Source organism: Sceloporus occidentalis, unplaced genomic scaffold, assembly GCF_023333645.1.
Source record: "Sceloporus occidentalis isolate IW3139 unplaced genomic scaffold, rSceOcc1.0.p SCAF_26, whole genome shotgun sequence".
Taxonomy (NCBI): Eukaryota; Metazoa; Chordata; class Lepidosauria; order Squamata; family Phrynosomatidae; genus Sceloporus; species Sceloporus occidentalis.
This window is the reverse complement of record NW_028317006.1, coordinates 11,443,853-11,456,438: the sequence shown is the minus strand read 5'-3', so window position 1 is coordinate 11,456,438 and position 12,586 is coordinate 11,443,853. Positions and strand designations below refer to the sequence as shown.

The following is a 12,586-nucleotide window of genomic DNA, read 5'->3' as shown; positions in this document are numbered from 1 at the left end:
TAGAGTTCCTGGATGCTTCAAAACATTAAAGATTACAAAGAAAACTATACAGTAACACTCAATACTTAATCCCATCCTCAAGATAGGAACATCACAGTTCTAAAAAAAAAAAAAAAACCTCAACATATGTTACTTAATTTATTGTTTTTATTATAAGCAGATAAATAAGGATTGCTGCTCAAGTGTGAACGAAAAACATAAAACCACAGATCTTTTTTCTAGGATAAAGAAACTCTTAAGTGAACATTGGTGACAATCTTGCATCGGGTGTACTGCTAAAACAATATTGCAAGTTACTCGCTGGATATAAGATGAATTGTATTAGGGAGAGTTGAGCTCCTTCCCAGGTTCTTCTTCATCGTCATCAGTTACCTGGAAAGTAGAGAAGAAAATAAGAGTCACAAAATATTAATTTATAACAATAGGTGAGCAAAAACCTAATGAATAACGTAAAATGTCAGGTATCATATGCCCCCGTGTATAATACACATTTAAATGGACAGTATCTTTTGGGAAATAATGAAACACTTGTGTATAATACGTACCCAGCAGATTAGGTCACTGGTGAAACTGATTAAATGATCAGCGCCTTAAAGAGTCCTTAATCAGATAATTTATTAGATAAAAAAATTGTAAAAATATAATAAATATTGTAAATTGAAAAACCTGTAACCTCTATCAGATCAATATCGGTTGGTGAATATAATCAATAATCAGTGACCTAAAATGTCACTAATCAGTGATCGGGTAGTAATCAGTTATGTAATAAAAGGTACGTTTTTTTGCCCCGATGCCCCCCCCCTCTCTCTCTGACTCTCACAAATGGAAGGGTGATGGGTCATCTGCCTCCGAATGTAATTGACAGCAGCTGACCAGGAAATACTTTTGACTTTCAGGTCAGAGATGTAGAAGATTATTAATATTTTTAGTATTTTAACTCTTTCAATGCTGGTGCTCCATAGGAGCCTGTGGGGACTTAAGACAAGCGTATAACCCCTTCGATGCTGGGATCGCAACACTAAAGGGCTGATGCAGCACAATTACTCTCAAAGAGCGATCATGCAGGAGAATCAAATTTGCAATCTGGTATAAAATGCACCCCCTTTTTTAGGACCCTTGAAAAAGCGGTAAATTGTGCATATTATACCCACATATAGTATACACATAAGGCATGTTATAATGTGTGTGTGTATATTATAATTTTAATCTGTAAACAGTTACACAAGCATATTTAGTTAAGGAACTCAAGAAAGCCTGGGACGTACAGAAAAATATCCTAAAGTATTAACAAATGGGCCAGTTTGTTTTCTGTTCTCGCTGTATATCTATTATTTGCTATATAGGGAAAATGTAGGATTTGAAAGAAAAAAAGATTCACCTTAAGCAAAGTGTATGCAGCACAACGGGCAAAATGAATACAGCCATAATGGTGCAAGGGAAGTATTTAGTGGATGCGCATATGTTTATATGTAACGTCCCGTAAAACCTCCAACACAACAACACCACGCAGACACAGTCATTACAGCATAGATTTCTTATCTAAAAACAGGGACTTTTATTACTTGTTATTGCTATAAAATACCTTTATGGAGCTTATATCAAACAGGCGCCAGAAATCTGTTTATGCCATAACAGAAGACTTAAAATATATTCACACCGTCTCTTTAAAACATGCATTTCCACTCTGAGTTCATGAATGTAAAAAGAGATGCTATGAGCAGTTAGCCATCTGTGTCTACGTGTTACCTTCGTTTGGCTAATCACACAGTAAATTAGGAGGTGGGCTTGTTGACTGATAACTTTGTTTATGTTAGTCTGCACTGGCAGCCCAATGTACATAATGTATAGATACAAGGACCCCTGGCTGGGCTAGACTGAATGCAGTCTGTTAGAAGACAAATGAGGGCTTTCTAAACACATCACAGTCACGGTCGCACATGTGTTTACATCTGAGGGGGGCGAATGTGTATTTATGTATGTGTGCGCATACTTATGGAGCGTTCTATATGATCATCCTGTAACTTACTCTAAAACACTAGCCGGGTAGTGGTTGCACTAATAAATTAAAAAATAAAATCTGTACCTCAAAAAAAAAAAAAAAAAATAGTGTGCATGCAATGACGTAAGACCAGCTTTCTACACAATACCGGACAGGTAAGTAGGTGATAGAGAGTGTCTAGAAAGACGCAGGTTAACTTGAACTGTATTAATGCCACAAGTGGTGTGACCTCGTTTTCACACAACGAGGATAACCAGGTCCGTGGCGATTTTGTGTTGACGGAATCACAAATTAAAATAAATTCCGTGTACATTTTTCTGTTGTGAGTTTAGCTCATTAGATCACCTCGCCCATTCATCGAGCAGCCAGGATTGCCTCTCGGATCACTCCCTTGGCAGAAGTGTCTCAGTTTTGGCTACAGCGGGGATGATGTTGGGCAATCACTGCTGCTTGAGCACTAAACAATAGGGAAGGTTACAGAAAAACAAATATAATGTAATAGAAGTTTAATATTATCAAACATCCACTTGACTTTTTTTGCGGTTAACACTGGAGTAGGGTACAAGGTGGGGTTTCGGCAAAATCACATTAGCTCTGAGTGCCGGAGTCTACGCAACTCAGCGCATTGTTCACGTCACTGTTACTCAACAAGTAAAGTAAACTTTGTTGGATATGATGTAGGGTATGAGCCAACACATACATAAAGCCCAGATGTTACCATGAAGTCCATACATAACCAACGCCATTAGTGCCAATATTAGTTATTGATTTTTATAGCACCATCATATTCCACGGCGTTGTACAACAGGCAAATGGGACATAGCAATATCCTACGACGAACTAAATGGGCCTTTTCTTGACTTTGTTAAAAGTAGACATCGGCTCTGACTACACAGTGGGTTTCAGTCCTTGCCAAATGATGCTTTGAAGCATTGCAGGAAAATGAGGAGGAAATGGGGAGATTGTGAAATAACACATAAGGGATTGATTAGACTGCAAATGACTGCTAGGAAGCATATTTGCCAAAGAAAAGACAGTCTTGCTATACTCCTTTTTTCTTTAATTATACAGCATGCCTCTAATCGACTTATTTACACAATAAACACGCATTAAGGATATTCAATTGTTACAAGCAGGATCTTTTTGTAAATAAGGGAATGGCAGGAGTGCCAGTAGTCTAGTCACTAAACTACGAGCTGTCTCTGGTAACTTTCTCCGGTAGCTACTAACCTACGCTTATGCAGCTGAACCACACTCAGCCTGACTCCCAACAAAAAGCAACCGTTTATAGTTTGGGTTTTTTTTGGATACTTATGGCAGTATCCCACGGCAGACCTTTACACTTTGGGCTGCAGAAACCAAAGTCTTATAATCTTAGCAGAGAAGACTGCGGTCTTAAAACATGTAAATCAAGTAATTGATAGCAGCACATCATTAATCAATGTGCTATGATTATACCCCATTCTATGCGCTTTCAGGATCCAGTTTCTTCACCCCCCCCCTTTTTTTTTTTAACAGATGTATAACAGTCCAGGGCAGTTTTACATTCCCTTCAGCAGCCACTCATGGGGAGGGAGGGGGGGGGGGGCACATTATTCTCCTGAACCCCCACCTTTCTGCACAGCTCCACTTCCTCTCATTTCCCCAGATACCTCAAGTATGTCCTCTGTATGAAATATTTTAGTAAGATATATTACACCTCAACCCCCCCCCACTAAGTTCCATTAACTCTTCGAATTGTTAGGGTACTGCCAGTCTGTATCATCACTCATTTGGCACTGAAAGGGTTAAATAAATCAATTATGTCTTCATCAGAGAGCAGACAGGGGAAGATGGGGCTGGTGCGCGACGGGTTAATCCGTTACCCTCACGCGTGATCAAGCTCAATTTCAAGCGCTAAGAGGAACGAGTAATCTCCTGCTAGGTCCGCTTCCGTGTACGGACTGAAAGGTAAATGTTGACCTGTGTGAGCTGCTGAGATCTGCCCAACAGAGAACATATTTATTCAGCACTAATCTACGTGCAGCTCTCCAGCACTGCATGAAACGAACAGAGAGAGGCCTGTTATTCCAGCCCCACACCGACATCACGCCAGCAGAGGAGAGGAACATGATGATGTCAGAAAAGCGAACGGAGCAATATGATAAAAAAAATAAAACTTCAAAAACGCGGTTTTCATTCTTCAAAACGGCTCTATTTTTTACACAATGTTTGTGTAAACAATCTTTGTGTTTCCTTAGCCCAGTCTACTAGACAGACACCCTGACTCGTAACTATGTAGAAGTGTTCATTAGCGTTGCCGTAAAGCATCAGCTCAGTGTGGTGTTTAAACAGGGAGTCAAATGAAATACCACATGACTGACAACAATGGCCGCCTCCAGCTCTGCAGATAAATGAAGATTATGGGAAGAATACGAGCGAGAACCAGGTTTTTGTCAATGCTAACCTACGTTACTGCATACAGCCGTACATTTTCTGATCAACGAGGATTTTTTATTTTTTTTAATAGGACATTGGGGAAAGCCTGGTATTTTCTTTTTTAAACACCACATTCATTGGTAAATAATGCACCATGGTCCAACTCCTAATAAATTTGACATCTGTATTTTTTTCAGCGAATTCAGTTAAATGCACAGGAATCATGCTTGGGCAGCCATAATTCATTATTTTCTGAAGACACATAACTATAACATTGTAGTCTTCAGCTACACAGTAGTAACAAGGACATTAGATATAAATTTCTACTCCATGTGGCCACAGCACACACCCGCAGTTATCCCTAGAGATTCCACAGTCCTTACGCTCCTGGACTTGATAACGCTGAGATTGCCTACTAGCAAGATGTGGCTACTAGCCAACGTTTTGTATACAATGATTCTGGTGGAAAGTTTGAGAAGTGGGGTTATCTACACAACAACCAATGGAATGGCTCCATCAGCAAAGCTGTGGTGACAAGTCTGCTTACCGGAGCGCACCAGAATCTGCAGTGTATTCTCACCTAGGCCGACCAGGACTAGGTCAGCAGCCGTTCTGCAGCATAACCAGGGAACATTACCTGATTGGGTTCATCAAAATGTGCCAGCCAGCAACATAAGTGGTAGAGGGCGGCTGGGGTGTACAGCCCAGCCAAACTACATCTCTGATATAGGTGGCCGCCTGTGCCCGGACCAACATTATCTTATCAACCTCCTGTCCTAAAGTTGTCACTCCTCTCCTCACCCGCTCATAAAAAGGTTGCCTGCAACAACGGGTAGGAATAATCAGAGATTCTAAACAAACAAACCAAAAAGGACAGTTTTCCTTGTAGTATTAACATTATGTGTTTATTTTAAGCATGATTATACGGGTTTATTTAAAGAACAGGATTGTGACAGAACATGTATATAACATTTATTTATACGTGGGAGACCGCTGCACACAGCTTTTACCTGCTCAACGCCTTCTACCTCTGGGACGTAGAACTGAAGCATGTTTTGTATGCCGCTCTTCAGCGTTATAATAGAACTGGGACAACTCGTGCAGGAACCTTGCAGCTTCAGCTGTACAATGCCGTCCTGAAAGCCTTTGTAGAGAACATCACCGCCATCTTCTTGGACTGTGGGCCTGTGGAGTAGGGGGGGGGGCAGAATTACTCATGGCTGAAGGAGAGAGACATTATGACGCAACGAACCAGGTCCCATTCCTCCATAAGAGGGCCGGCAAATCATACGTACACTACAGTTCAAGAGTTTGGGTTCACTTAAACTTGTCCATTAGAATAACCGAAATGGATCAGAAAGTGACCCCAAACATTTGAACAGTACTGTACCTAATATAACCAGGCACAGGGTGAACCTGGAAAGTGCGATGGCAGATTAGAGCCAATGGCTCGTAGTCTTTTTCTACCCAAATTGATTAAGACCTTAAGCCTTACCTAGTCCTTGCCTTATGTTTATGGCAGATTTACGTCTAACATGCATGCCCCAAAAAATGATTTACATTCAAAGATTACAGTAACGGTAGACAGACAGATCACATAGTAGTAAAGTAGTTTTTTCCCTATATGTTGCATATTCAGGTAGTAGCATTGTTTGTTTTTGTTACTCACAGCAGGAAAACTTCCAGAAAGTTTTGCACGAATTCTAGCAGGACTTCTGATACTAGAGGGCAGTACTAGCCTGAGAAGCTCTGTACGTGAAGCCATAGTAATGTCTCAAACTATGTTTGAAGCCCCTTACGGATATTATATGAATTTATACTGTATATTGTGCACCAAATAATGTATGTATATCATGGGTAGTTCAGTACTCTATGTGGAAAGCATAGAAATAATAGTTACTATTTATGCAAGTTTTTGCTACAAATTCTACATAAATATCCCATACATCCACAGGCCAGTGATAAAGGATATAAAAGTATGGTGGAAGTTCTCCTTTGAAACTAGATAATCAGGTTTTATCTCATATTGAAGAATATTGATAAAAAAAACCAACACAATTCTACTGTAAAGATCTTATCACCATATTAACATTCAACTGTTTCCATTGTGATAAGACCGCTGTTTAAAGTCTGTATGACAAACAATCTTTACTAATAGTTTGGGCTATTGTATTTGAGTTTGTTGCGATTAAGTTATTGATATCTGTCATTAGTACATTAAAATAAAGAAATTAGATTAGATTACTGTTTTTTCCATGCACCTGGCTGTCCTAAAAGAATGATGCACTTTAAGCAAAATACAAAGCCTATACCAAAAAAAAACAAATTTCTAGCAAATGTACACCTCGAGGCATTTAGCTAAACAAGGAAAAGTATAAGAAATAATAATTCCGTTATAATTCAATTCTAACACCCTTTTTATATTTAAAAGCAGCAGTGATTACCGTTAAGGCTTTTAGTATAAAGGGAAGCCACAATTTTAATATTTAATGCCTTATTGCAATGGATTTGGTTTCTCCACACACCAAGGGAAATTCATGGATGATTGAAATATATCACCTGTCCCTGGTCTTTCTATTATAGTGTGGGAATGGAAGAAACCGACCTGGAGACCCTGGGAAGCAGGGCTCCACCTGGAGAGCCTGGGTCAAACTCAGAGTTCTCAGGTATGGCAATCACGCTAGGGACATCTGACCAAGAAGAAGATTATATCATCTTCAATAGATCCATTGAAGCTATTAGTAGAGTTCCAGTCTGAAAAGTGATGTCACGTGAGCCACATGTCTGGGTTAGTTCTAGCTTTGTCAGTATGTGGTCTCTTTGGGCGATATTGGTTTTAATGAAGATATTCCTTTTAAATGTGCTATATATCCTAAAACCTTATAATACATTTATGATTTGTATTCAAGATAAAATTAAGTGAGTAGAAGTCCTAATTGTGACATAGTAGCTGGACTAGCGCTCATCTCATCTACATGAACACTGACCTTTTCCAGGGGTTTCTTTCATCCCTGCCCTGGGGCTGATACAGCTGAATAGGTGCAGTCAGAAAACGGTATAACATATTTCAAGGCTAAGATAATAATATGTCTCCAATGACTAAAAATAATAATTATTGGTTACACAACTGGTAACTAGTTAATAACAGGAAAATAATTATTGTAAACCGTATAAAGGAATTTGAAGGAGGAGGAAGTTTATTTTAAAGGATGAGAAATGTTAGGCCATAATTAAATTAGACATAACGAACAAATTTTTACGTTGCTGAGTGTAGCAGGTAAATGGAACAGCCTCCCAGCAGAGGTTGTAGAGGCCAATACAGTGAGGAAATGTAAACATGCATTAAGGTCTGATTATGGTTTGAGTCTTTACAGCAAGCAAAAAAGGGCATACTAGATTGTTGTCTGCGGTCCACATTTCTTTGTTGGTTAACCGGAGCAAATTTTCTAACGGACACTTGCAATGTGATTGACAATATAGCTTCAAAACCAACGACAGGTAATTTTCTCAAATCCCACATTTTACACTGAATTATCTGGGCCAAACAGTACATTTTAAAAGCCTTGATTTTATTTTAGGAGCAAAGAATAAAAGAACTCATCTGCGTATCCATTAGGAGTAGTATAAGCACTGGCTGCTTGAGCTTCGGTACTTACAGTATATATGGAGTAAGTAACCCTTTGGAAGGGGTATGTTAAAGACATTGAGATTATGTAGCGTTATTTCAGTAGTCCACACAGAGGCTGACTGGCCCTAACCCAATTTGAGCCCTATGGATGGAGGGCAACGTCATATGTAGAAACCTGAAAGGATGATCATTTACCTGCAGCCAGCATTATCCTAAACAGAGATACCAAGTCCGCTCATTACTTGCTCTCATACACCAAGTCATCACAACTATGTTTTGGCCTCCAGTTACCGTTGCTGAAAGATCCAAACTAAAAGACTTAATGGGGCAGAGGACCAAGTAAGGTTCAGTGCCACCAGGTTCGGAAACAGAGCAGATCGGATAGGTCCCTCAAACACTGTCAACAGTGCGCTGGGGTGGATCCACCAGTATGGCTCATTGAGCAAGATCATTGCCAGCATAGGCATGATATTATATACATACAGATGCTTCCTGTACATGCAAATGTGTTTTAATAAAGAAATTCTTCTTTCACCATCACTTAAATGAATTACCTGATTCGAGTATCCAGAAGTTCTTTAATCATAGCCACTACCTCATCATCATCTTCTGAAACACCTTAACAGAAGACAAAAAATAATGTACTACAAGACATTTCTGAACATTATAAATAGCTTTCTTTTAAAGTTAAATGTCTTCCCTTTTCTATAAGGGGTATAAAATCTAGTATATGGGGTCCTGTAACAGAATTAACTGTACCTGCCCTTTGGTTTATAAAATTAGGGTTAAAACGGGTGAAAGAAAAATTAAGGCCCTTTTAAAAAAGAAAATTGAAGGCCCTTTAAACAGAGTGTTCTGCATTCTCATCACAACAGCCAGTTGCTAGCCTGCAGCACGTTAGAAGAGACTGCGACATCTCTAAAAAGCTGCCCCCCTAGAGCGTCAATAGCTGTTATACGACAACTTTACACGAAAGCAGAGAATGTCATTAAAAGTGACGTACGGGAGGTCAAGTGCCTGACGAGTTATGTCACGAGTAAAATTATCCAGAAGAGACAGCGAAAACAATATGTCCTATATGAATAAGCCTGGGTGGGTTCTTGCCTCCTCCTGCATTAGTGACCCTTTGTAAGTTTCCTCCAATCCTGCCTGAGTCACCAAACGCATCTGCCCGCCAAGAGTAATCATGATTACGAAATACTAGCGGGCCCTTTGGGTTTCAAAGTCAGAAGTTCTCTCGCTGGGTGTATTCAAGAAACCGAGATGCTGTCACCCAGCTGCACTAACAATGTTCCATGAGGTCATCTCCCTAAGCTGCATTCATTCAGGAAAAAAGAAAACACCAACGTAGATGAAGTGAATTAAAAACACATTGTGGTTTAGGTCGGGTTTATAGGAAATCTGAAGCAGATGATTTGTGTTGAAAGGGGTGATATTCCCCTCAAAGTGTGCTAAATGCGTAACGCTAAGCAGGATGAAATGGGCTGCCGTGGAGCTAATCACCTAATCATAGGCATAATCACATTAGCGTGTTAGTTGGCATAAGCCTACGATGGAAGTTACCAGAGTCAGGACGGGGAGCATCCTCAGATACCACGGGAAGGCCAGAGGAGAAGAAGTCCATGATGGTCGCATATATGTCGGGTTTTATCAAGTTCCAGTCAAAGCCTTCACTATCCTATAGTGGTAAAACATATACATTCTAAATAAATTATGATCATTTTAGTCCTTTTACCCTCCTGCAATAAACTATCCCGCTTACCTTGGTGATCGTGATAAAATCAGGACCTAAGAAGACGCTTTTCACTCCCTCCACTCGGAACAGATGTCTGAGAATAAGACATACGGCTCATGTACTTCTCTGAACATTGCACAAAACACTGCTCGAAAACTAATTTGTCTGTAGTTAAGCTTTTTATGGTACATAGTAATATAACACAGACATGAACGTACATATTATATGTTACACAAGAAGTGTCTGGGAGCTTACACTCTTACCCCTTCGTACAAAGTTCATGATGAAAAATGGTGGGCCGATGAGGGCCATGCATGTGGGCTTATATTGCAAAGGAACTATTTGGACTAGTTGTTGCCTGTAGGGCAATTGGCCATATTAGATTTTATTCTGTGGCCGCAGTCTTACCTCGGTGGCTGCAAAATACATCATATTCACTCCCAAAACAACATCTACCTGGCTGCAAAAATCTTCATCTCAGATAATACTTTTTATGTTTCAACAGTTACTATTCTGAGCTTGGCTATACAAGAGTTTAAGCAACAATGGGACATTTCACATATATTTCCGATACAGAATAATAGCTAGAATATTGTAACAGGGTTATCCAGGATATATAAACCTTTAGAAGCTACGAATGTTACACAGTGTTTACATACTACTAAATGCAAGGTCCATTACTGCAAAGAACTTTAGCTCAGTGACCTTCTAATTGCGTAACCTCTCAGGTCTTCATGTGCAGGTGCATTATAGTCGCATAACACCATCCCATCAATAATAAAGTGAAATCCAAATTAAGAGAATGAAATAAAGAATAAAACAAATACATCATTTTAATAAATAGGCAACAGCAAATGCTTCCCAAAAGCAACCCAGTTGACCATTGGGTCTGTAAGCGTAGGTTACCTGGCCAAAGGTGAGCAGTATGCTGCAGCAGGGCTTGGGAAGTCCATGGTTCTTGCATCCAGGACTGCTCTCCCAGGGATAAATTTGATGCTGTTGGGATTTGGGGTGTCCTGTGTTTGGATGAACATGCATCTCACTATAGGAGGTGACAAGAATATTAGACGCAATTCTCATTGAGCTCACAATCATCATCGGTATAAACCAGGGACAGCAGGTAGCGCCACTGTTGTAATGGGACTACAGCTACTATAATTCTCCACCATAGACCCGGCAGAGAATCAAAGGAGTTCAAAATAACATTACAACATCATAATATATAAAAAGGGAAGACCAGAGAAGAAATGTATTGGTATAGTAATGTTTAACCAGTGTTTCATCTAGGTTACGTATTGTAACTAACTGGACAAGGACTTTCTTCTAAATATAAGATGCACAGTATAAACAGACGTCTCTTTAAGGGTCTACTTATATGGTTCGGTCTGTTAATGGATGATAAAGTAATACAGTTGCGAGGTGAGGACCAAGTCAGGGATACAGAGAAGTTCAACAGCTACTTGAGAGGCTTGCCATGTTACATTTCATGGCCCAGTCTACCAGAAGTTACTAATAATTTGCAGGGGAACCCTCTGGGTTTGACCTGGGGTCTCCTGGTAAAGCCCTGCTTCCCCAGGTCAGTTTCTTCCTTCTCCAGGGAGGGGAGCCAGACGTGAGCACGCCCACTCCCTGCCCACTATAACCTGTTCCAACCCAATTTCCGCCCTGTCTGATATAACCCCGCCCCCTAAATGAAGTCACATGCCCAGAAGCTGGGGGAACACCAGGAAGCCCACCCTCAGAATTCCCAGGTATGGTTGACCATTACCAGCAGGATGCACTCTCTTTACAAGCCGTTCCAATTACTGGTAATTCCCCAGACTTACTCCACATCGATTAACGGTGCAGACACACAGACAGAACATTAATTCAGAGCTCTGGCATTAACAAGCTCTCCTTTTATTATTTTCTTTTGAAGGTGATTAATGCTAAAAACATCTGAGAAGCCTATTCCGTTTCTATGGCAACAAGCTATCAGCGTCTGCTTTTGCGCCACATGACGACATTTAAGTGTTCCTGGCAAAAACATGAGTAAGAAACTTTTACAGGACTAAAATATTTCTGGGAAGCGGTTGGGCATTCAACAGCATTAAGAATAATATTTCTTTCATGTTGTGCTACGAGAGCAAAAGCAGCAGCGGGAATAGAACACTAATATCTGACGGCAGATAAGAACCTTTCGGCCCCTCTAGACTGCCTTTTTTGATGTAAAAAAGACCAAACCTTAAATCGGCCTTGGTCTTGTCTAAACCAAGACCGTTCTATGCTTATATTACTACAAGCTTTTTGACATTTTTTGGCTGCTTTAACCACCAACGCCTGACCCATTCGGTAGCAAAAATGGTTAAACTGTATGACATCTACTTTGCTATTTATAGCAGAGCTTTTTTTCCGGAACCAAAGTTAACAAACCGGCTTTCCCAGGTATCCTTCATGAAATGAATGGTGCGTTACGGGGCATAATGGAAGCAAAAGCAATTTTTTTAAAACTCTTCAATGAGTAAAATAAAGACTTCAGGGAGCGGCTCCTAAATACACTCCCAAAGGCATAATTGGGCGATTAAACATTTTCTTTTAACTGTTTATATAGTTACATCTCCAACATGTGTCATTATACAGCTGTTAGTCCTATATAAAAACAAATCAAAAACACAATCTGTATGAGCGATAAAGAAAATTCTAACCGAATCGGGGGAACAAATTAAGAATACAGAGAAAAAAGTGTTAAAGTTTCAGGCTTCTTCTCCCCGATTGGAATGAAGAGAAGTCCTGTTTGTCTCAGTGGCCCCTCATTCTTCATACGTTA

At 39.9% G+C, this 12,586-nt stretch overlaps 1 protein-coding gene across 1 annotated transcript; it reads right to left on the bottom strand.

Moving 5' to 3' along the window:
* Nucleotides 1-288: 288 nt before the first annotated feature.
* Nucleotides 289-10,814, bottom strand: NFU1 (NFU1 iron-sulfur cluster scaffold). Its single transcript, XM_089485757.1, has 6 exons — nucleotides 10,687-10,814; nucleotides 9,808-9,874; nucleotides 9,609-9,723; nucleotides 8,600-8,663; nucleotides 5,428-5,602; nucleotides 289-372 (listed from the first exon to the last, which is right to left on the bottom strand). The coding sequence occupies exons 1-6, from the start codon at nucleotides 10,812-10,814 to the stop codon at nucleotides 322-324; spliced, it is 600 nt and encodes a 199-aa protein (XP_089341883.1). The 3' UTR covers nucleotides 289-321.
* Between the last annotated feature and the right edge of the window lie 1,772 nt (nucleotides 10,815-12,586).